This window comes from Ornithodoros turicata, chromosome 10 (genome assembly GCF_037126465.1).
Source record: "Ornithodoros turicata isolate Travis chromosome 10, ASM3712646v1, whole genome shotgun sequence".
Taxonomy (NCBI): Eukaryota; Metazoa; Arthropoda; class Arachnida; order Ixodida; family Argasidae; genus Ornithodoros; species Ornithodoros turicata.
This window is the reverse complement of record NC_088210.1, coordinates 14,407,850-14,432,683: the sequence shown is the minus strand read 5'-3', so window position 1 is coordinate 14,432,683 and position 24,834 is coordinate 14,407,850. Positions and strand designations below refer to the sequence as shown.

The 24,834-nt window shown below is 46.6% G+C and overlaps 3 protein-coding genes across 3 annotated transcripts; all 3 read right to left on the bottom strand.

The window, feature by feature from the left end:
- Positions 1-146: 146 nt before the first annotated feature.
- Positions 147-6,742, bottom strand: LOC135370564 (large ribosomal subunit protein mL51-like). The gene is made up of 4 exons (XM_064604344.1): positions 6,628-6,742; positions 3,929-4,079; positions 3,179-3,292; positions 147-422 (listed from the first exon to the last, which is right to left on the bottom strand). The coding sequence occupies exons 2-4, from the start codon at positions 4,056-4,058 to the stop codon at positions 211-213; spliced, it is 456 nt and encodes a 151-aa protein (XP_064460414.1). The 5' UTR covers positions 4,059-4,079; positions 6,628-6,742; the 3' UTR covers positions 147-210.
- Positions 6,743-8,290: 1,548 nt separating this feature from the next.
- Positions 8,291-11,760, bottom strand: LOC135370141 (uncharacterized). The gene is made up of 6 exons (XM_064603831.1): positions 11,655-11,760; positions 10,282-10,385; positions 10,146-10,208; positions 10,025-10,087; positions 9,876-9,929; positions 8,291-8,478 (listed from the first exon to the last, which is right to left on the bottom strand). Exons 1-6 carry the CDS (start codon positions 11,731-11,733, stop codon positions 8,386-8,388), a joined length of 456 nt encoding a protein of 151 aa, XP_064459901.1. The 5' UTR covers positions 11,734-11,760; the 3' UTR covers positions 8,291-8,385.
- A 6,083-nt stretch (positions 11,761-17,843) lies between these two features.
- On the bottom strand, positions 17,844-22,563 carry LOC135370165 (uncharacterized). Its single transcript, XM_064603865.1, has 6 exons — positions 22,465-22,563; positions 20,974-21,077; positions 20,155-20,217; positions 19,890-19,952; positions 19,754-19,807; positions 17,844-18,058 (listed from the first exon to the last, which is right to left on the bottom strand). The coding sequence occupies exons 1-6, from the start codon at positions 22,544-22,546 to the stop codon at positions 17,966-17,968; spliced, it is 459 nt and encodes a 152-aa protein (XP_064459935.1). The 5' UTR covers positions 22,547-22,563; the 3' UTR covers positions 17,844-17,965.
- Between the last annotated feature and the right edge of the window lie 2,271 nt (positions 22,564-24,834).

Here is a 24,834-nt window from a genome sequence, read left to right as displayed (position 1 = left end):
GATTGCCAAAGTGTCCAAATTCTAGTATTCTTTCGCCAATATACGCATATCTAGCATGAACAACAGCAATTGCATTTCCCATTACAATACTGTGCAGCTCAATTATCTGTTGTAACAGCAGCACAGGTGGATAGAACAATACTATGTAAGCGATGCAGTACCCTGCAGAAGCTTCTTATTTTCTACTTCACTCACAAACATCCTACAGTATCATGTCTTTGTCCTATGGTTCAACACCTTGTACAAGAATCTGATACGTTTGCAAAGGTCACGGTGCTTTGTTGGTCGACTGAACTTCCAGCTGTGAAAGACACGACGCTTGTGCAACAGCATTTGAAATTCGTTGCCCTGGAAACCACGAAGCCACAGAGGGACACCCGTCATGATATCCAATGGCTTGATTTTGCCATCCCCGAGAATGTCTGCGAGAAAAAGTGTTCCGTATCAGTAGGAACATGTACGCAGGACCATGTGTTTTTGAAAATATGTTTTATGAAAAGTGGGGAGTAAAAATCGGGGTTTTATTTCAGGAGCCATAAAATAGGGTAAAATTGGGCGATATTGGTTTGAAAATAAAAAAGAAGGGTGTTTTGGGCATTTTTGATGAGCACAATACGTGGAATAGTCGTGTCGAATGTGCAGTGCATAGCACTCTGCAGTGCCTTTGTCACTGGCTGAATTGGCACTGCGCCAAGCTAGTTTCTGGGAGTTTAAATATGGCAGTCATTGAAAAAGCTAGACAGCGGCGAGGTATGGACTAGTCCTCTCTCAATTACCAGTCGAGTGCCCTGACCAATTGAGATAAAATGGTTAAAAAGCAACCGAGCTGGTGGCTAAGATCCATGATGAAAACCCGAGACTGGGAAAAAGACGAAAAACAGACGACACAACACCAATTCGAGCACGATGGTATGCACTTTCCGACGACTTGCCATGTGGCCACATTTGACGACGGGACACACATTCACTCTCACCTCTCACCCTTACAGTTCAGTTCTCCTTTCCCACGCACACATTCATAAGTAGACCCTGAAGTTTTAGGGTTAAACCCGATTTTTCCCCGAATTTGCACCCCGAATCGAGGTTCACCGGTTTAGGGTTAAACCCGATTTCTACCCGCAAAACTGCACCCAAGCTAGGCACCTCACGGCAATGACATACTAATTTTTCACAAAATACACGGTTGATCTCAACGTCTGATACTCTGGATAGGCTGCACAACGAACGTTTGTTCGACAATAGAACCCGATTTATCCCCAAATTCAGTCTGATGGTAATTTTTCCGCCCGAATTTGCACGAATTTTCGACATCAAGTGATTGACCCGAATTTTACCCCCCGAATTTGGAAAAAAATAAAACCCGAAAACTTCAGGGTCTATTCATAAGCCACAGAACAATTACTTTCCATCATAGTTTTGGGGGGATTCCGGGTTTTACAACCTATGTGACAATAATGCAATGCGGGGGGTAAATAACGAGTTTTCCCAGGTTTAACCGTAAAACAGAGGGCCCTGTGATATATGTGGTAACTCAGAAACGAAGCAGCCCAATTATTAATTGCTGCACTAAGGCGGCGATATTGAACATAAGAGTAGAATGCAAGCAAGCAGGTGTAGATTTGAACAAGGTAACACTTCCTTGAGACTGAGAGAAAAGACAGACGCAAGACATAACACCAACTCTACAGGACAAGACAGGATGCGTAGGGAATCCTGCTGAAAAAAAACTGCAGTGGAATCAAGGTAAAACAGCAAGAGTGACATGGTCTTTAAAGGATGTAGCAGAGAGCCCTGTATCAGTCTGAAACAGAACAAGATTCTTTGCCATTGTCAATTTAAGTCAAGATAACACAAGGGTGTCAAGCGAATCACTGATGTCTAATGAATGAAAGAAAAGCCCTTTTCTCCATCAACTGGGGTCACCAGAGACAACAGCTCGCCCATATTTTTCAGGATGAGAAAGAGCGTTAGGGAAAGGCGCATCACAGGGATTTCACAATGCACAAGGGATTACAGTTCGCAAAATCCATTTTCATCGACTATGATCCGAGGGAGGTTGGGATTTACGACCTTCCACGACAAATTTTATCAAAATCTTATGGAAAAGGTTTCAAAGTTTTTGTTTTTTGGAATGGAAGTTCTTGTGAATTTGTGAATTTGTCTTGTTCTTGTGAAGAAGAATTTAAAAAGAATTTAAGAACATGTTTTAAGAAGAACAGCCACTGTTCGAAATATCGGCGTCAGTCGTCCTGAGGCAATTACCTTCGTAATCTAAGAAAAGGTGTTTTGGAGTTAAATGAAAATGTTCCAACTGATATGTCATCGCTCTTATATCGGTGTAGTTCGCCCCTAAAACCGTGTTTAACACAAGGAGATCTGTGACGTCATAGAGCCGTTCGCCGATTTGTAAATCAAAGACCACAAACTCTGTGAATGACATGACGGCCCCCGCAGCACTCACCAAGCTCGAATCGGAGGACACTCAAAGAAGCACTGGCACAAGCTTGAGGAAAGCTTGGAGGATTTGCTACACTAGGAAGACACATCAAGCTGAGGATGATTTATGAAGCAGAAAACCAGTCATAACGAGTAACTCAAGCGTACGGTTGTGTCGAGGACTGTCTAAGAATATGGCGTCTACGCAGTTTGTTTCAGGCTAACCACAAAAGATTTTTCCCCGTTGGTGTTTCAGGCAGCCATAAAGGACACAAGGACCAGACATTAGGGTCAGTCCATTGAAAACTTAAGTGGGTAGGACAAAAACGGGGAGGATTCATGCATTCTAAGCAATACGGCATCATGGAATTCCAAATCCCTCCTTCTGAGCCTTGCCCTGGGTACTATGTGTTCTATGTTGTCTCTGTCTTCTCCATGGTCTCAAGGAAACCAAAAAGGGCAAAAAAATCGGGCTGTTCGGTTTTCTAGGAATTAAAAGTGTTAAAACCCCAGTGGCGGGGAGCTAAAAAGACAGACACGGACACATTGCACGTTTGCAATGCGCAATGTGTCTGTGTCTGTCTTCTTGGCTCCCTGGCACTGGGGTTTTAACGCTTTTAATCATGATTCTCAAGGAAACGTTGCCTCATTCAAAAGCAATGGTGTACTGGATGGCATTTGTACTAAGTAACTAACTAACTGCTGTAACTAACAGTTGACATAAGAATGAATTTCACTGTACCAATGTAATCATTTTGCCCAAACAGTGCACGTCGCTCACACCACGCATCTTTTGCAACGTAAGTCGGCAGCGCCTGAATCGGCCTCTTGCTATTGGGATTGCGTGGAAACAGGCCTAGGAAAGAGAAAAAAGTCAGCGTGAATATCATAAATATTGCCTTTGGTCATCATAGGCCTCTAGTAATACCCAGAAACCAAGGTGGGTAGTCGGGACTCTTGAGCTACAGTGAGACAAGACAGTAGCTTGAAATGTTACGTACAGTATTGCCTACAAGTTCCATGGACTATTCTAACATGTTGCGGCAGAAGGTTTACAAGGTACAATATCCCTTCTGTGCAGAAAAGGATGCAACACACAAACATACTTCACACATGGGGCCCAGAAAGAAAAAAAAAACACGATGGTCCATATTGAGTTTGCGTGGCCGCGCGCATTTTTGTTCGTATATGCGCACAATATATGCATTGAACAGTCAGTGTCAAATGATTTTGGACAAACGCATGGTACGATCATCCGCATGACTGTGGTCCTACAGCCCATGTTTGACAGTACAGGATGTAATTCGCTGCGCCGGACTCATTACCAGAACGTGTTGGTGGCCAAGCTGGGTGGGGTCACCTGAGAAATTTCGAGGGGGTTTCGCAAAAATGCAGGGAGGGTGTACACCCCACGCCAGGGAAGGGGGGGGGGGGTGTAGGGGGTGTAGGGAAATCCCTGAGCAGTACACATTATGTGTTATAAGAAACAAACCTGGTTTCATTATTGGATCCTCATATCCATATCGTCTTATGAATTTCCTCCTTTCCCAGAATCGTACGGCCGTCTTCATAGGGCTTACAGCAGAAAGCCTCTGCAGAGTAGAGTGCAGAAGCCAGCTCATGACTGCGTATGGCTTAAGAATCTAATAAGAAAATGAAAGAGGCTTTCATTCAGTGATGCAAAGTACTTGAGGTACCAAGTATTCAAGTACTGCTGTAGGTACATTTCTCAGTACATGTACTTTACTTAAAGTACATTTCAATTTGTGTACTTTGTAGCGCACTTTAAGCAGTTTTCTTCCGTGTATTTTCCTTTCAAGTGCTCGAGTACCCCATAGGCAATAAAAACACAAAACTTGGTCGCAAAATCATTTATTTCGGTTCACATTAATGAGCCAACTGTAAGCTATCTATGTTTCATAACTAGCAGATGGCAAAAAACTTGTTAAAAGTTTCAAAAGGTAAGTCAAAGACAAAGATAACAGCAAGACGTAATTACCCTTACGTCCTATCACTACCAAGTGTTGAAACTCCAGCAATACGCTCTAACTCTGTAATGTACTTAATGAGTACTTTAAAGCACCTTGCAAAAGACTTTGCACTTTACTTGAAGTACGTAAGTACTATAGTACTTCATACTATACTTCAGGTATAACAAGAGCTAGGTTTTTGTTTTTTTCAAGTACAATTTTGAGGTACTTTGCCCATCACTGCAGTTTCACTGCAGCACTGTGCACCAGCGAAATTGGGTTACGTGTCGGAACAATACACTTCACTGCTTTATAGAGAACAAAAAGGAACACGACATTTTGAAATTTACAACTGTCCACAGGCTCAAAAAAGGAAGATAAACGTATGAAAGACTATTATGGTTTTTCAGACTGCAGCACACCTATAACCTTGACTTCCAGCAGCATTTATCTCCTAAAATTTGGGAACTGCTTATTGGACATAATATTTGTGGAGTTTCCAGTTATTTCCAAGAAACAACCAATTGCCAAAGAGATTACGTAGGTATTTGCAAAACACTACTTTTTATGTCAGGTGCGAGTAGTACATGCAATGAATATTCACTTAAATCTGTGTAGCAAATATGCATATATTTATATTAATTAGAGCTCCTCTTTCTGTTGCGAATCTCTATCGCCATATACTCGCACACTGGTCTTCTAATACTATGACAATTAGACTTTTTCATCAACGCCAAGTAGTTCGTAAACGTTTCCTCGAAACAGACCCTAAAGAACATCTATACCCTGAGACAACTCAAGAGCTACACAGACGGAGGCATACATCCAGAGCCGTAGCGACGGGACTGCGAGAGGGGCGGCCACCCCTGCACCCTCGTTAGAGAGGGTGCCGAACAGCAAGCCCTGGCAGGTAGGTTGGACAGTATGAAGTAGGAATTAGGAGAATTTGAATGATGAGAATTTTGTTGAAATTTATAGACGTCTTCTTTTATTTATTTACAAGGCTTCTGACAGCAGAGAGGGAGGGGGGGTACACTTCAGATTTGCCTTGCGCCAGCCCCAACTCACCTCGCGACGGCTCCGTATTCATCCGCCAGCGGAGAATGCAGACCGCACGTACATTGAGGGTGAAGCGTGCGAGAAGATGGTGGACGCTATGGAAACGACGAGCCAATTCCCGTATCTTGTTAACACAAATATTTTGATGTGCACTTGATACATAAAGGGACGATCGCATCCGCTTTAGTCGGCTCCAAAACCATACATAGTGTCATTTTATTCCTTGTGGACCACCGACCACTGTATCGAAAATCCCACGCGAAAAAGGGGCGTAGTTTCACTGTTACTCGATGGGATACACGATAAGAGCAGACGACGGAGCTCCCTCTCTGGAAGACCGAGAAAACGTCACTCCCTAAGAACCAACGAGGGCATGACCTACAGAAAAGGAATGCCACAGCCGTCTCTGAGCGCTGCCCTCTTACTCCTTCGCATAGGGAGTGACGTCACGCCGCCGGAACCTCTGCAGCAGCGGAAGTCAAGCTGTGCTTTTTTAATGTCTAAGCACTTTTCAGACAAAAAGATTAGCCAAGTAGATCGTCGGCCGATCCTGAACATGGTGGTTTAGTGGAATTCAATTTATTCCGAAATCACGACGTGTTTCTGCATATAAGTTCAATCTCCAGCATTTCTCTGCAGAAATGTTGTCGCGACTTTAGCATTCCAGAAGAGACCATTGGCGTAGCTAGAGAGGGGGTTTCGGGCGTTCAAATCCCGGAAATCGTACTTTTGGTAGTACATTTGGGAAAGGAAAATACAGGGCAAAAATCCCCCTCTCTCTCTCGCATGCAAAGTTCCCGTAGGGCAGCTGCCGAAGTATTTCGCTAAATACGGCATTGGCCGACACATTTCCGGCGCCCCATTCAGTGCTGAAAGGGTGCAGGGGTTTGGGACTATTGTAAAAATTTGTGAAATCCCTTTTGGATTTGAGGACTCCTCACAAATTTTCAAACCGGTAGCGGCTGAGCACAAAGAAATCAGTGTAGCGACGTTCGCCCTTGGGCAGCCTGCATACTATTTTGATAGAACTATAAAAACTGTTTGATGAACTGTTTTGATACAGTAGCAGTGCGGCGGAGAAACACACATGCATGAGCTGGAGCACGGCGCTCCACTATTAAACCATACCGAATGTGTACAGAAAATGCCAGACGACACGTACCTCCTCGATGTTTCAATTAGTAAAAATTAACACAAGAACCCTTGAATATCACCCTTAATACCTCATTCACGCATGTACAGTTTTGCATTAGCAGTCAGCGCCATGTTGCTATGCCAATGACGATGCCGCGGACATGTTCCCTGTTCGGCGTAGTTGTCATCTTCTAAACCTATGTCTAAACCTACTGTTGACGCCACGGCCTTTTTCTTTTTGAGATCAGCTTGCTATAGAGCACGGAGTAGCAGGGTACTGAACCTAAAACAGGAGCCGGAGGCTTCCATAAACACACTTGTGGTTACGGCAGTTCATGTCCGTCTTCAGTTCTGGTTTCGTTTTCCAAGAGGACCACGTTACTTCTGATTGTGCTCTGGTAGGCGACCTTGCTAGACCCGTCGGCAACCTGTCCGCTTGCGGATGCGTGTTCAAACCCGGTCGAGGACCTCAGCACAGTGATTTTCCCAGCACCCCTCCACACACCCCTAACCTCCCCCCCAGTTTGTCGACACCCCCCCCCCCCCCCCAGGGGAGTGTCACCTGGCCCTGTCGAGTATTCAAGTCAAGTCTTGATATTTACGATGCCTGCTGGTTTTGAACGCTGTGAGTAAAGCATAAAAAAGTAACAGCGGTTTAACGTTGTTACACCGGATCATCGTGCGAGAGCACGGTGCACTCACTGTACTTGTGAACGAGATATTCAAGAATGAGACCGAGTGTTGTGCTCTTGCACTAAAATATCGGTTTCGTCGCTTCGGCTGCCAGTAGAACCAACTCGCCTCTGTGCAGCTCTCGCGCGAGATGCGCGCGTCTCACGCATGTTGAAGCTCTGATGAAGATATCCACCGAAGGACCACAGATTCCGCGACAGCAGGTGACGCCTGATGGCAACGCTGACAAGTACGACGAGTTAATAGATAAAGCTTTTGAAAAATGGGTCCGGAAACAAAGGAGGCTATGAAGGGGGAAACTTACCGCTTCACATATAGAGAACTGCTCTGCGTCGTGTGTGCTTGTGTTTTTAGTTTCTTTTTCTTTTTTTTTTCTTTTTTTGCGTTTCTCGTGACCTGTCCTCGTTTTCTGTTTTTAATGTCACTCAACATTTTTACCAGAAATGAAGATGCCTGCAACTCTAAACTACCTAGGTGGTAGTTTGAGCGCAGCAAAACAATGTTCACCGTAAGAAAGCGTTACTGTTTGAAAATTGAATGTCGCTTTATTTAGCCAGAAACACAGTTGTTAATTTGCGAGTCTTCTAAAGCGCGTTTGTACCCCCCATTCTACTCCTTCAAATTCCGATTCCCCAAAACGGAAACCTGGAAAAAGCCACTGGGTCACATCATACGTGACGTCATAGGATATGGTCACGTGGTTGTGACGTCATGTGACACCGTCACGTATTATATCACCCCCCCTCCCCCCAGATTTCCAACACCCTCCTTAGAAGGACATCCTGGGAAAATCACTGCCTCAGCAGTTTGGTGACACCTGGCTGGTACAGCTCATGGTACTGCTAAAAGCAATACGGGAGCACTTCGCACTAGTTACATCTAGGAATGTTATTCGTTTGTCCTTAGCGTTAAAATATACTATGTACTGAGAAAATATGGAATCGGATTTTTCGAGGGACTCGAAACTGAGTGATGAGGCGATGGGTGCGACAGCAGAGTGGTTGTTTTGCCATTGTTGCGACATTTTAATCCTGAAATGTTGATGGCTACACTTAGATCAGGGCGCCCCGTTCCCGGATCAGTGGGTGGGTCTTTAACTTTCGTGGGCACCCATAATCTTAAGCAGCCAGTAGCCGGTGGCGACGCCCATTTCTTTTGACAGAGGGATGTGGTTGATGACGCAGTCCTGGAAAGAAAATGACCTTAACTGGGGTATTCTGGAAGTGCACAAACACAGCAAGTACATATACGCGTCTCGTACACTGTTGGAACAGGGCTTGCTATTTAGCACCATTAGCGCCATCCAACATACTGCTAGGTAACCTTCCATTACGAATTATATCGTTTTTGAAAATAGGTGCCGTACGCCCCGCTCTCTCCTCAAATCAAAAGCGATGATTACGTATATCGTTCGGAGTAGTGGTTGGCCTAGAGTTTCTTACGAGCTGAAGTTCTTTCTTTTTTCACCATCACCACCACCACCTCCTCCTCTATACCACCCCTCTCCCACCCCTCTCCTCTTTACCACCTCTCTCTCTCTTCCTTTTTTTTTTTTTTTTTTGAGTCTATAAGAGTGTAAATAATTTTCGCAAATTTCGCAGCGCCTTTTTCTTTTCTTTTTTTTCACGAAATTAAAGTTCAGAGAAATCCTGATGACAGATAGTGATGACACAAAAATTCTTCGATGCTATTTGCATTTTGCAATAACTGAAAAAAAAAAGGGGGAGAAGAAGAAGAAAAGGCGATGTCATCCTGGACCATTTTCCTGAGATGTGGCGCCCTCTCGAATGTCGTCTGCTACTGGCTGAAAACGAATGCACGTGAGGAGCGCTGCGGTTTTCAGTGTCTTTTGTTCCAGCATACTTCGTGCATTCACTTTTCGAGTATCCATCTTAGGCTTCGAGGCCTATTCCTGCTGCTTCTCCCTGTGCAAAGTGTAAGTGTCCGTTTGTTGTTTGGAACATGACCCTGAGCAAACCGTGTCCGTGTCATTCCATGCAGGACCAATAAGCTGTGCACAACTGTTTTGAAGAAGAGGACGAATGCCGTCATAGTGCAGTCATCCAGCACTAAAGCTATTCGTTATCGTTCCTGGCTCCTTTCATACATTTCTGGTGCCGAGCAGCGTAGCCTCACTCATTGATGGAAGCATCCAGGAACGGGAAAATAGTGTATAGCAGCGTTAACGTAGTAAAGGCTACGGCTGTTTTCAGCAATGGTTTCAGCTATGCCTCGGATGCCTCGAGGATGGTGCCTCGGGCACGATTGCGTCAATTATTGCTTCAGTTGGGTTCAACCAAGGTGTGGTGTGGTAGGGGGTGTGGTAGGCTGCTAGGAAGATCCCTGACAAAAATGGTATACGCCCCTCGTCCTTAGCAAATCAAGAGACAGAGCGCTAGCACGCTGAAGGCTGGTCGGTCTACAGAGCGTGTTCTATTTTTAGAGCACAGGAAGGTACTTCGAGAGAACCACGTCCTGGAATAAGCAACTATATGGGGTGACTAATACCGCGTCACAGCTTCAATAACTTCATGATATAAAACGGTATCGCGTGTCATCGCAAAGGTTCAAATCCGTGCTTACGCCAACTTCGTGAGCCACGACTTCAGGGTCATGCTTGAACTCTTTGCGTGATTTCTGCAATACAAATATTGACCGTAGGTGAAAATCGAGGCCTCGATTATTATGCCAACACGTGAATATTTGTTTTATTCGCAGTGACAGTTACTCACGTAAAAGTTGATGAGGTAGGGTCTCACACACTGGACCAGAGCAGACCTGTACTTATCTGGCTCCTATATATAGAAGCGAACGTTAGGTACATACAAATACAAATACATACAAGTACAATACCGAAGCCAAGGATTCGTGCTTGTCATGACATTCGGCGTAGTCGGTGCAGAGCACTTTCATGGCCTGCAGAAAATAAGATGACAAGAAAAGCGTGCCTCGATGTAGCGGGTGCTCCCGCGTATATATATATGCTTACATCAGCGATCGTGCTGAGTGGTACTGGGTACTTGTCCAGTAGGTGGACGCATTGCTTCATAAGTTCGGCAGCAATCATGCCAGCTTTCTTCATGGTAGCTTCATCTGGGAAAAGATTGCCAAAAAGGTTTGCACTATTTCGCGCGTAAAGTACTGAGGGTTACCCAGCAACTAAAAACGCTGGCGGATTAGCGCAATGGTTCTTCCGAAAATTTTTAGAAGTCGCACGATCAAAAGCGCCACTAGGGGTTAAATCTCTTGTTTTCAGAGTCTTCCCGATTCTGTGCCATTAGAATCCACATGGTCTCACACTGTATAGGGTTTATTCACATGACGTCATCCGCAGCAGAGCACCACTGTTGCTAGCCGATTTGCTGCCATAACGTAGGTCCATATAGATTGACTGACCGTAAAATTCTTACAATATGCGTTACCCGTGCATGCATCCAACCTCCATCGGGCTATAATCAGACAAAGCACTCTGGGAAGGACAATGGACTAAGGAACACACGCAAGACAAAGCACATTTCTGAAAAAAGAAAAACAAGCGAGTATCGGGAGCTGATAATGCCTGTGCCTCAAAGTGGTGGAACGAGCTGTCCATTACGTCATCGTACCTACTTATTTTGTATGTTTTTCGGGGCATTAAAATCCCACAATTGCTGTTGCGCTTCGCCTGTGTGTGTTCTTTCGTTCCCTGTCTTTCTCAGAGCCCTTAGCTGATGGATAAGTACCAACTAGACTAATTATTCGTTTTAATGAGCATCCAACCTCATTGCATCATAATTATTCCAATTCCTTCCTGGATTAATTAAACTGATTGGATTGTTGGTTTAGGTTGGTGCCTTTGGTGCCAATGCCTGTTATACGTTAGTGATATCAAATTCAAACGTTTCTTCTTTATGAATCGAATTCAATTAACTTTTAAAATTTTCCTTGGATGACTAGCCGTGCCCCAAACTACCAGATTCATGTCCAGCGTCTTCGACCCCTGAATGAACCTCTACCTGTTTGTAAACAAATGACGTCATAATGTTCGACAGCGCCACCAATTTGGTAGAGTTGAACTACGTTCAATGCTAGTGGCGAATAAGGTCGCGCATGAAAGCCACGGTCTTGAAGGGATTACAATGGTCTCTGAAAGGGACGCAACCTTCGGTCCTACTTTTCTTTCAATAGGAGGCAGCGAACAATTGCCGATTCGTCTCAGCTCTCCACTTCCGATCTGTTTTGGTTTCGGTGTGTCTACCAACGTCATGATGACGTTTCTCGGGTAGAGGTTTATTTCCCCAAGGATACCCTAAATACTTCATTCTCAAATTCTCGATTACAGATGCTTCCAACTCTCCGAAACTGCGCCAACAACGACGTTACCTGGTGGTGCCTTGCCGCATTCTTGACCAGCGTTTGCCACAGCCGCCAGGCCCAAGACCAGAAAGTACAGAGACGCCATGGTAGATCCTGCCTTCAGAACACGAACTTGTTCGGAAACGGCTCCTCTCGAAACCGTACGGCGCTTTATATTCCCAATTTCTGCCCCACTTTCCTGAACCGTTCATCTTCTACGCAAACAAGAACGTCCTTGGACAGGCAGTGGCGGGACAGGAAGAGAGGCCCAAGCTGCTGTCCAAGCAGAACAAGGACACTATAGGCAGCTGGTCATAGCGAACGCTCAGGACTCTTCCCGGCTGTGTTCACAAACTTCACTATACGAGGAAAAATGAGCAGACAGGATTTCTTGTTCAACGTGCATCCCTTCCTCGATAAGCGCTTGTATAGTAATATTGTGCTTCGTGTATATATGATTTCGCATCGGGGTCGCCCAGCAGGACGTTAGTGCAGCTGGATACATTATATAGGCGGAAGAGATATTGCAAATTAAAACAAGAAAAGAAATAAAAAAAAAGCTGCTGCTGAACCTAACTTCGTTATCTTCTTGGAGCACGTGCCCTTTTAAATATTGTCCTCTCGTCATGAGCCTCTATGCCGTTATGGAATTTTTTAATGTACAGAAGCGTAACGGTTGACTCTCATGGTAGATTTATGTTGGTCAGTCGTCAAAAGTCCTCGTCAGTCAACTTCACGTCAAAGTGCAGTTACTATAGTATAGGGCCACGATAAGAAAGCAAGAAAACAGGCAAGTTTGTAGCAGGGTGTCGGAGCGAACCGAAAACCGAAAAAAAAAACGCTATTTTGGTGCGAACCGGAACGGAATCGAAACCGTATACGTTTTTTTTTTTTTTTTTCGCTTAGGAGGGAAACCGAAAAATATATTTAAGGGTTTTCGGTCAAAGAAAAAACTTCGCCGGTTTGGACTACGGATAGGCGAATGAAACAGACGTCGTGTGCTCTGAAGTCATGTCATGGATACTATACGAGGGTTACGGTTACGGTGGAATGTATGTCGGTATACTATGACCCTTAGGCTCCCTTTGTAATGGTTTGTCGTTCGCTCACGCACACAGACTTAGAGGTACATGTGACTCTCTAGCAATGTGCCGTAGTGTTCGTTTTAATTTGATCCCCGCAAACTCTCCTCAACTAAACAGCGACCCAAGGGGGCTGCATAACGGCTTCTTTATCGGTAATGTCGCGCAACGCGTCCCTTGTTGGAGAGCAGCTAAGTTGAATACATGTACGTATACGCGAGGGCAACCCCGTGCGAAGTGGCAAGTCTTTTGTGGACAGAACACGAAGAAAATAAAACGGAGCCGTCGAGCGCGTTTGTGAGTGAAGGTGTTCCTCGATTTGCGTCCTACTCGTGCGGTGATGCTTGCTGGCTAGACAGTAGCAACAGACATTCGGATGGGACGCGATCGCTCCAATCCAGCAAGAAAGTACTTTACGTATGACATCACGACAAACAAGTCTGTTTGTAGCATGTGCTTCAAGAAAGGAGAAAGCCCATTTGAACAGACAGTAACCTACAGGAACCAGGAGCTACCAATTTCACAGCTGTCTATTAATATTAAATACCATGTATGCGGAATAAACAGGTTTACATTTTGTAACACTGATTTTTTTTGTGGGGATGAATATTCCCAGGAGAAGCGCGGAACCGGTTAAAAACCGGTATGAACCGTTATTTTTTTGCTCCGGAGCAGAACCGGTACCGGATCGTTTATGATGTAACCGGAACGAAAACCGGAACGGAAAACGTTTCGGTTCGACACCCTGGTTTGTAGTAACTGTGGAACGTACAAGGCCACAACCGCTTTATTTTGATGATGATGATGATGATGATGATGATGATGATGATGATGATGATGATGATTGGGGTGTATCGTCACCACAGACGACACTCTATATCCCATTGCTCGCTACGAGGGGGGATCTATTGACGGCTTGCTATTCCTCACTAAAAAAATTCCTTATTTGGCAATCAAGCTCCAGGGGCAGTCTGTCAGTCACCGAGTCGATGTAGAGTCACCGATCTTCAGCCGTCCTATACCCAGGATGTCACAGACTGCTGAGAAGAGTGGTATCCCGCAGGTAAGGTTGAGAAGCGCTGGGGTTATATAGCACCGCTCCGTGTGGGGTCAAGTAAAAGGTAGCAAGAGAGATGTTCGAGTATCCGAGGCTGGTTAGGCGAGACGCGTGTCACGTGTGTCACGGGTCAGCGTGTCACGGAATGTATTGAAACGGCGACAGTCGAGAAGAAGGTGTGGAATGTCCGCCTCAATCGTTGCAGGTAGAACATAGGGGGGTAACTGATCATTAGTGAACAGTTTTGAACAGTAGCGACAGAGTACTAGCAATATTAAGGCAGAGCCGACGGAGGACATATTATTTCCTCCCAGAGACACGACCGCAGACAATATAACCCATCGCTGGGTCGATGGACCCTAAGAATGGGGTTGGTCCTGGCAAACAGGGTTGCCGAGTTGCCACTCCGGAGTTGGAATGATTCCGGAATCATTCCAGATTTATCAAAGAATGGAATGGAATTGTAATGAAATGGCGGAAACTGTCGTAGGGACGGAATGGAATTAGGCATTTTTTGGCAAGAATGGAATTGGGATGGAATGGGTCTGGGTGCCCCGGTGGTAGTTTCGGTTTCAACTCGGTGGTTTCTGCTCCCTTCTGCCATGAAATAACCTTGTCGTTGTGCTTTTTCTGCGCTGGGTAATGTCAGTCTCCTCTAGCACTGCTGCGCATAGTCAGCACGGTTACCGGTCCTTTTTTTTTATTGATGGAATTAAAGGAATGGAATAGGGCTGCCATGCCATTCCAGGAGTGGGAACTGACCATACCTCTTCATTCCGAGGAATTGAAAGGAATTGAATTATCGCAAATGTCCATTCCTCGGAATGGAATTGGAATGGAATGGTTGACGCCATTCCGCGACCCTGCTGGCAACGTCCTCGACAAAGAGCATCGTGCTGAGAGTGGAGAAGCGGCGTAGCTGGTGGTGGTGGTGGTGGTGATGGCGATAGGGCTTGCCGTTGTCGGCCTCACGTATGTGGGCAACGTCACGACTGACGCCCTGGGGGAATGTGCGTCCTGGGCCGACTTCTAAGGGCACTGTGCCGACATATGTCTGAAAGCGTCTGAGGAAAACCCAGGAAAACCCCAGACAGCACAGCCGGCACCGGGATTCGAACCCGGGTACCAGCGGCGTAGCTGCATGCAGATGGCAGGCGGTTGTCAAGATGTGTATACCACCAATCGACTCTAACGCGTGGGCACGTTCTGCTGAAGCATCACCGTGGAGGCCGACATGACTCAGGGGTGCCCACCAATGCAGTGCTCCATGGACGAAAGCGTGCTGGGCCAACGCAATGCATTCTAGACAGGTCCTGGTCACACGTCACAGCAAACGTCAACGCACACGTGACCTTAAATATGGCCGTGCACGTGATCGGCTGTCAAACCGTTGTTAACAACGCGTTCGGCGTTTTGGACGTCTTTCGACCACGGTAATTATTTTTATCCGCTAATCTCGCAGTACAGCGCGCAGTTTTGTACATGATGCCTCGTACAGTTGACCACTTCCAAAGATGTGATGACGACCCCGCGTTAAGGCACACTGAGCCGATGCGACTACTTAAACTAAGGATAAAATTGGCTACCATGTCGTGGAAGATCTCCCTAGTATTTTTCTTCATCAACATCAACATCAACATGTCGTGGAAGAAGCACCGTGTAGTTTGCGCTGGCAAAATACGTTCATCTCTTGGTTTTATGCCGACGGGAATATGCGGGCGAGAGCTAAAACGACATGTAAACAAAGTAACGTGGCCTTAAAATGACGTTTTCTATGACGTGTGACCAGGATAAGATGGCGGTTTTGCGAAAAGCACCCGCTTGAGGGATAGTTACAAAAATGGCGGATTTATATCACCAGTGTATAACCAGTGTGCTCGGGACCCATTGCAACCGCACAGTGTGGCCCGAGGACAGGAGGTCGTTGCACATTACGACGGTCATGGAATGTACACCGCAGACGATCTTGACAGAGTAAGATCCCAGGATAGTTAGGGCTGCTTTGCTGTCAGTAAGTACCGTCCAGACTCCATAGGCGGAGAAGCAGTCATATATGCCTCAAGGCGGCAAGAATAATGAACAGCTCAGCTTCTACAGAGGATGTTTCATAGGGTAGTAGAGACGCATGCTCCAAGTCTTCGCCAGGGACATAGTACGCCGCTGTCAATGAACCTTGCTGCACTGACCGATCAGTGTACACTTTCGTTCTATGGCTATGGAAGGCATGAATGTGGTCAAGGGTAAGTTGACATGTAGGCGTGGGCTGCAAGAACAAGGACGAAAACGAACTTCCGTCACTCGGGCATTTTCAACCTGGATGTCGTTCACCAGCATGCCGGCGTTGGCGCTATTTTGTCAAGTACAGGTGATGTGCAATTATACCTTGGAACAACGCCGCAGCCGTGATAACGCGGTTTGGCTGACAATCGCGCCGTTTCGTACCGTTATTGCTTCTCCCCCATTTGTATCGTTTTTAGGGAAAAAATCGTCCCGGGTAACAGCTCCGCAAAGGGTATACTGCCCCGAGGACCGTTTTATAGGCCGCGCAATGGACCTCGTATTGCCAACTGTAGGATGGGACAAGCCAGGTCCCCCAAGCCCAAATTCACCTCGGAAAAGCGTGCAACGAAGAAGGCCGCCACTAGATACCCCACTGTTGCCGTTCCGGATCACTTCAGCGCGCTAAGTTTAGCGGCAAAATGTTTTTGTTGTTTCTGCGAATGAATCTAGTCTTTATATGTCCAAATAAAACGTGTACAACAACTTTCTGTGTCGTGTTTCACTTTTTGGTCCCGTTTTTAAACGTGTTGAGCGATCGGAAGGATCTAGTGCACGGCTGCGTGCATCACATGGCGTACCTGTCGTACCAGGCGCCGCAGGCGCAGTCGTCGATTTCTCCTTCGGTGACTTGGCCTGGCTTGGATTGTGCTTCAAATGTATCTTTAGCGCGCTACAATCTAACGCAAGCCAACGTCTGGTAACAATGGGGTATCTCAGGGCGGCCTCCGGCATTGCACGCATCGGGATAGGAACAAATACATGGGAAAATGGCGACCTTGAGGGACCTGGGACAAGCGTAAGCTTGCCTACATCACACTTCAAATATCAAGCGCCACCTGTAGCACGCAAGGGCTCATGGGAACTTATAGCGCCTTCGAGCATTACGAGGCGGCCAGAGGCGGAGGTAGAAGAAGAACAACAACATTCCCGGTGTGCGCAGCAACAGCGTCAGCGCATCTTTGTAAAATCGTCTATTATAATTTTGCGTATGTCGTACGTATCAAGTAAGGAACCTGTCTAGTGTACTGGCATTAAAATGGAAGGCCGTAAGCTATGTAACTTCGTATTGCTAAGTATTAGGATGGGTCAAGCGAAAGCTTGTCCACATCACAGTTCAAAAATAGTATTGCTCTCGCCCTAAAAACTATTCGATTTTAAGAAAAAAATCTTCCCGGGAACAGCACCGCAAGCGATACCGCCCTGACGACCTTTTTATCGATCGCACATTCGACTACATATTGGTACAAACGTGGCTGTCATCTTCAGCAAACGGCATTTTGAGAGCCGGAATCATTCACTGATGAAGTTCTGTTTTCCCGGTGTACACCAGAGCTTCACCAGATAAAACACGCTGAAAGCAAAAACCGTGCCACAGAATGATACCATTATCACTTCGGATTTAGGGAAGGCACCGGGCCTACGCCCCTTTCTGACGAACGATAGAACCGGACAAGTGTCACAAAAAAGGGTATACACTTCCCGTTCTCAACAAACCAGGGGAGAGAACGATGTCATTAGGACCTCATTGTTTCTGTGAAGTTTTTCTTTTTAAATTCCTTCTTAGCACCGCGAAGCAACTGTGTCTTAGAACGGCGTACAGGCGTGGACAGATGGAGAGGTACTTCCCAAGCCTCTGCTTTCGCCTAAGAGATGGCGCAGCGTTACCGTTGTTTCTTGATCAGCTCTTGGTCAGCAAACTTAAGGATAGTCCATAACAAATTAATGAAAGAACGAGCATTAGCTCAAAGCTTATAAACTATAGTCAAACACATCAACGAGATCGGACAACGGTTTTTTGGGCTGCTCATGTCTAATGTTTAATCCTTGTAGTGTGTACAAAAACTTTCCTTGGCTCTGAATTGCATACTTCCAACAGCGCTGTGTGGTGTCCGTCAAAGAGGCGTGTCACCGTCCGGTATCTAGCTTTCGTGCGCTCCCATAATCTTGAGAAGCCAATAGCCGGTTGCCATGCCCATCTCCTTCGACAAGGGTATATGGTTGATGACGCAATCCTGTAAGAAAGGGAAACGTGAGAGCAAACGGTGGGAGGGAGGGAGTTTTACAATATGGGCACCCAAGCACTCTGGAGCACGGTGACGATTCCTTCTGGAGTTTCAGAATATAGGGGCCGCTATTTGAGCGCATTCAATGAACGGGGCGTACGGTGGTAATAAAGTAAGGCCACGCGAGAGAGTTTTAGAATAGGGTTTCAACCCAAAATGCAAGTAGCTTGCGCTTGCAGCATCATCAAGCGGCAGCCGCAGCATTCATTTTTTTGTACGAAATTCATTAATTCATTAACCGTTCTTGAATTTATGTTACACTAAACGACCTGTGTTTCTTTTACTTGTTTCCGTCAGTCTAGAGCGCTCACAACATCTCGCGCCGCACGAGGGGGACTTCACTTTAGGGAGAGTTTGGGTTTGGGTACCCATGCTATTCTCGAAGACTAACGTGCGCCCGCAAAAACCCAAAACTTTGAATGGGTTCTGGACATGCGCAATGACACATACCGAGTTACACAGTGGTAAGAATAGAGCTTGTTCTAGACGCAGGTTGGATGGCCGCTTCTGTGTTTTCCAATTACGTAGCTAGCTTAGATCAAGACGGAGTCAAGCGTATTATACGTCTCCAGGGATTTTTCTACACCTTCACCTACAGGGGGATGGTGTAAGTCGATTTCTATGGAAACTACTGCAACGTCACTTGCACGAGTGCTCGCTCTGCCACTTTGCTTTGTGTTTCTATAGTCTCTACTTTTTCTTCCTGATCACCTCTTTCCTCGAAGCGTATGATCTCCTACAAATGGCAATCTTTTTCCTTTTTTTTTTCTTTTTTTGACGTAGAATACTTTCTTGGGGTCGCAGCACCAGCTTCCAGCGTCCGTCCCTCCGTTACGCGCCGTGTTGAAGAAAAGGAGAAAGCAGGAATCAGGTGCTCCCGTCAACGATAGCAATATGTGCAATAAAACAGTGATTCGTCCAGGCCCCCCTATATTCACCCACCAAATATCTGGCGATACCCCCTAACTCTTTCTCTCTTTTTTTTTTTTTTTTTTGTGCACACATCTTACAGGTGGGGGTTGGGGTGACTTTGTTATTTCAGCTTTAGACACATGTCGGTAATGATACATTGAACTGTTACGACGTAACTACAGTAATGACCCCCCCCCCAATTTTTTGCAACACCCAAGTGCTTGCGTTTCTGTATAAACCGCTGCAATAAGGCCTGCCCGTTCCTGTAAGCGATGTACTGTACAATGCGAGGTGCCTCTCCGCCCGCGCCAATAGACCTCTCCCTGTTTGTAAACAAATGACGTCATAGTGTTCGACAGCGCCACCAATTTGGTAGGCTTTAACTACGCTCGAAGCTAGGGGCGAACAAGGTCGCGCACGAAAGCCACGGTCTTGAGGATTGTTTCGGTTTCAGTCTGTCTACCAACGTCATGATGACGTTTCTCGGGTAGAGGTCGAATGTTTCTTGGGCCATGCAGATGACTTCTTATCCAGGGGCGTTGCTGACTTATGGGCAGCTTCATCTGATGACCGTAGAGAATCGATCGTGCCACATTCAACTATGAGCAAGAGAGAGTTCTAGCGCCTAGAAGGCTTAGGGGCTCCAACTAAACAAGGTGTCGCCACTGCGCGTGCTCAGATCCGAAACAGTGTCTTGCGCAATGCGCGATAACGACGCCTCTGTGTACTCACGCCGACTTCCGTGGCCACCTGTTCCGGGTCGTGTTTGAACTCGGGGCGAGATTTCTGGAAAACGAGAACGTCGATTTGACGCACACAGATATAATCACAATGGGACAGTATGACAACTTTGTTTTATGATACTCACGTAATATTTTATCATGTAAGGACGGACGCACTCCACTAGAGAGGTCCTGTACTTGGTCGGATCCTACAAATCGTAGTCGCTAATTTAAAATTCATTTGCAAATAAAATACGTAATGAACTTTGTCTCGTACGGAGGCAGCTACTGGCGCTTAGCAACAACTTTACTGCGAGATAATTGGGACCCTCTCCTAATTTCAAGAACCGTCACTTTTTCTACTATCAGGGACAACTTGTATACATATATAGTGTGTGCAAAGTTTGTTACCCCTGCTAAGTTCTCGTGCTTGTCGTGGCACATTGCATAGTCAGTGCAGAGAACCTTCATCGCCTGTAACGAGTGAAACGTATTGATGCGTCAAACTCTGGTAAAGGACGTTATGCACAAATCACAGGCTATACACTCTTAAAAATGAACGCCACCTCATAGCACGCTCCTCGCCAACCATCATCCCAAATATAATATATATCTCCGTTATTCTAATCAATGTTCGGTTAATGCTCCACATCGTGAATGTATTAACGCGCAGGAATGTGTTAGAGATGCTTACAGATGTTTTGAGGACCTCTTTATGATCCCTTTAACATAAAGGCAAAGTGTCAGAAAAAAAGCGTGTGCCTTTCAGCTGTCAACACATGAGAAGAGAGACAGCGATATCATTCGGAATAACAGTTAGCTGTGATGATGAAAGATTTGATTCATCGTTGATTTCTTAGGCATTTGAGGCTTTGTTTGTATCGTCCCTTCTATGTTGTTCCAGCCTCAGAACATCAGTTTCTCTCTTGTTCAACAGTTAGCTGGTAGTGTGTTATGAGATGAAGCTCCGTTCTTAGAGTGCGCATCGTTTACTTTCCTGTCTTCACTCGTCATAAAAATTTACGAGTTTTATATAAAAAAAAATATTTGTATTTGTATTGCAAAGGTGCGTACATTTTTCTGTTCCTCTACCGCTCAATCGATCGTACTAACACACTGATTTTAATATCTAGCGCTTGCTAGTTGAAAGCCCTCATACTGTATCAATGGGAGTTAACCTGTACTAAGGTACACAGCTGCGTAGCGCGCCCGAGAAAAAACACCACTCACATCGGCGATTGTGCTGAGGGGTACAGGGTACTTGTCCAGTAGATGCACACATTGCTTCATGAGCTCTGCGGCGATCTCGCCGGCCTTCTTCATCGTAGCATCGTCTGCAAGCGTCAGAGAAAAGTTACAGATGAAACACGTCTACATCCTGTCTGGAAATGTTTCGCGTCGTATCCTAGCGGCCGTCCAGCGAACCACGCTCGGCGCGCGCCAAAGCAAGTCCACGTGGGTAGCACAAAGGACCAAAACCGGCCCGCGGTGGGACCGACGAGCTCGCGCCGGTCGTGCGGTCTCTCCACTGGTCCCCACTTCTGTCGTCCCCAGACGGCGCCATCTAGTGAAGACGGAGATAACCCTCTCCGGCGCCTCAAGGTCATGCGCATGCGCATAGGCTGTTGTGAAAAAAGGTTCATTGCTGTTGGAAGTCCTCTTAGCACCTATAGTCAAGGATGAGTAATTTGTTTCGCGTATCATCGCGCAGTTTTAGAGTAGTAGCTTCATAGGGCTAACCATCGTCGACAGCCGTGTAGGTCCGTCCATGTCAATGACAGCAAGTGTTGTGGAGAGGGTGCGCAGGGGAGAAGGCACGGACAGATAGATGCGTCGCCTGCAGGTGTTTGCGTAGGGGCGGCGGCGGTGCACGGGCTTTGTAACATATTTCTGTTCTTCTGTCTTTGTGTTATTCGGCGGCTTGTATTCAAGATGAACGTTGACCAACCATCCCGTCTTCAAGCCCTGTCCAAGCCACCTTCTCTGCGTCTGCCAGTCGACGGTCCGGGAAGCTCTGCACGGACCGACGGACAGCAGTAAAGCGTCTACGGGGCACGAGTGGGTGCTCCGCGTTCTCCGGCATAATTAGTCTCGTATATTGTCGAGGAACACTTCTGCTTGAGGAGTGTTGAACCACAGACGATAGGTTGACATTCTTGTGTCATTTAAGTAAATGTACGCTAATTTACATTGCCTTTCAATTTATGTGCACTAGCCGTGGGAAGGCGGGCTGTTTTCCATGGTTACTTATTTATTTACTTTCGAAATGCGAGTTTTCTTCCAACTATACGCACGGTGCACATGGTATGCCACACGATTTCAATAGGGCGAAGTGGGTGTAAAATCTACATCGTGCAGATGTGAAATGCCTCCTGGCGTATGCCTCCAGAGACATCTAGGTCCTTTCGTCTACGTCACCCAAGGACAGCAATGCGCAAAACCCTTCTCTAGAGGTACCGTACTTTATTTACATTGCGCCACATGGAACAATTTGTTTACACTGAAAGCATTTTTAGCGCTATTAAACACCAAATCATCATCATCATTAGCCCTTTCTGCGGTGTGCTTCAGGTAATAATACCGGTGTAGGCGTTATTTTGCAGGACATTTCTTTCACTGCGTTGGAAACGTCGCTGTGCATGCCTGGTACGACGAGTCTTCTAAACAGTTTTCATTATGTATTCTTCCGCGCAGATGCAACGTAAATCATAGTGCGCTCACCTGGTGATGTCTTCCCACAATCTTGGGCAACGTTCACCCCGGTGGCGATGGCTAATACGAGGATAGAATACAGCTGGGCCATAGCTGCTGACTTCAGCGTGTCAAGATCTTTAGTTCACACTTGCTCGAGCTCCGCTGCTTTATAGGCGTTGCGCCGCCTTACTTCTTGAATCCGAGGTGCTTATGAACAAACACATTGTTTGACATCGGTCAACGCGGATGAAAACGGGCACTTCAGAGAAGGAAAAGAGCAGAAGACCGAAGGCCAGTCTGGGCATTTGTGCAGGGATGCGTTTGTACTGCCTACAGCTGTGTTGCTTTGGATGGCCAACTGAGGCGATAAGTCCGTCTCGGTTCCTGTTGAATGTGTGCCTACTTGGACGGGACAAGTGCTTGATGGATGCTACCCTGTGTGGATCTAGGTCACTGGGACGAGGACGAATCAAGGTACACCAGGTGCCAATGAGAGAGTATAATTCGCGTTCATGTCGCTTATTCGGTGTAAATTATACATGACGTTTTCACTTTTCGCTTCCGGTTTGGTGCCAAAACGACATCCGGTTTCACAGCAAACGCGCTCTGCGCCAACCACTGTGCCGATTGATACAATTATCGCTTCTGATTTGCATGGAGGACAGCGGTGGAAGCATGGCCGACTGCGGCCATCAGTTCCATCGCCACCAACGCTCTTCATCGTTCTCACAGTGCGCATGGATAAGTACACCTTGCCGATAATACTATTAGTCGTGTTCAACTTAAGAAGGAAAATAAATCTAGTCCGTGAACTACATACGCCGTTAGAGTTAAGGAGGAGCAATAGGGCGGCAGGAGAAATACTACAGCGCCACTATGCGCCATCAGTAAGAAGCGCACTTTCTGCCGCAGCGTAATGTCACGGGTATGATGGACTACATTATCTGGCGCAAGGACGAAGCGTGTCCAGCCATCCTCTACGTGGCGCAGTAATATTTTGAGAGCTGACCCTTCAACACGACTATAATTGGTACGAAACCTATACTCAAACCTATACTATACTCATACAGACATACATAGGCGTACAGACATATGTCGGCACAGTTCCCTTAGAAGTCGGCCCAGGACGCACATTCCCCCAGGGCGTCAGTCGTGACGTTGCCCACATACGTGAGGCCGACAACGGCAAGCCCTATCACCACCCACCACCACCACCACCACCACTCAAGGTTTTTCCTGACTATACGCAGATATTTGTAACATGAATTTATTCATTGCAGGGAGGAATATTCTGAAAGGAAGACGAAGGAGATTCTTCGACGGCTGCTGTACTACGACCTACTAGATTATAGCGACCATGTCATAGGCACCCCTTCCCAGCGCCGCATTTGGAGGCTAGCGGTGGCGCTACTCATCAGCCCGGTTATTGCTTCCTCAATTTCTACAGTACTCTGTACTTTAGCTTACCTTAGTATTTTTGTACAAGCGGTGGATGTCCCACGGGAACTGCTTCCTTCTAAGGTTGATTATCATCATCATTCTACGCGTTCTCATAGGAACTGTTGCTGTCGTCTGCTGAGGTGGTGGTGGTACAGCGGTGGGCAACGTCACGACTGACGCCCTGGGCCGACTTCTAAGGGAACTGTGCCGACATACGTCTGAAAGCGTCTGCTACGGTATTCGGGTGGTGGTGGTGGTGATGGTGAAAGGGCTTGCCGTTGTCGGCCTCACGTATGTGGGCAACGTCACGACTGACGCCCTGGGGAAATGTGCGTCCGCGTCGGGCGTCCGCTTCTGCGCGTTCAAGATTCAAATTTCCATCGTCCAATCATGATGCAGATCTCACGGGCCGAAGGGTAGCGCCCCTAGCGGAATGTGCGGACGGGTGCACTCTACTCTACTCTACTCGGGCTCCTCATTGGGTTTGCAGATTATGACATGGTCGCTAGTAGGTCGTGTGCTGTACAAAGCGAAAGAAGACGAAGAAGGTACCTACAGAAAGAAGAGAGTGGTAGAAGAAGAAGACGACGACGACAGTGTTCGGCCATTATCTCATTTGTAGAAGAAGAAGACAGTGTTGCGAGCCCGATAAGCGCTCTCCCGAACGTACAGAACGTGCAGAATGAAACCCGTTGTCATCGAAGGTAAGGCCGTTCTTTGTAATAGACCTCTACCCGAGAGACGTCATCATGACGTTGGTAGACAGACTGAAACCGAGACAAATCGGAAGGGGAGGGTTGGGTTTCCCACGAATGGCCACTTGTTCGCTGCTTCCTACTGAAAGAAAAGCATATAGGACCGATGGTCGCGTCCCTTTCAGGGACCATTGTAATCCCCTCAAGACCGTGGCTTTCGGGCACGACCTTGTTCCCCCCTAGCTTTGAGCGTAGTTCAAGT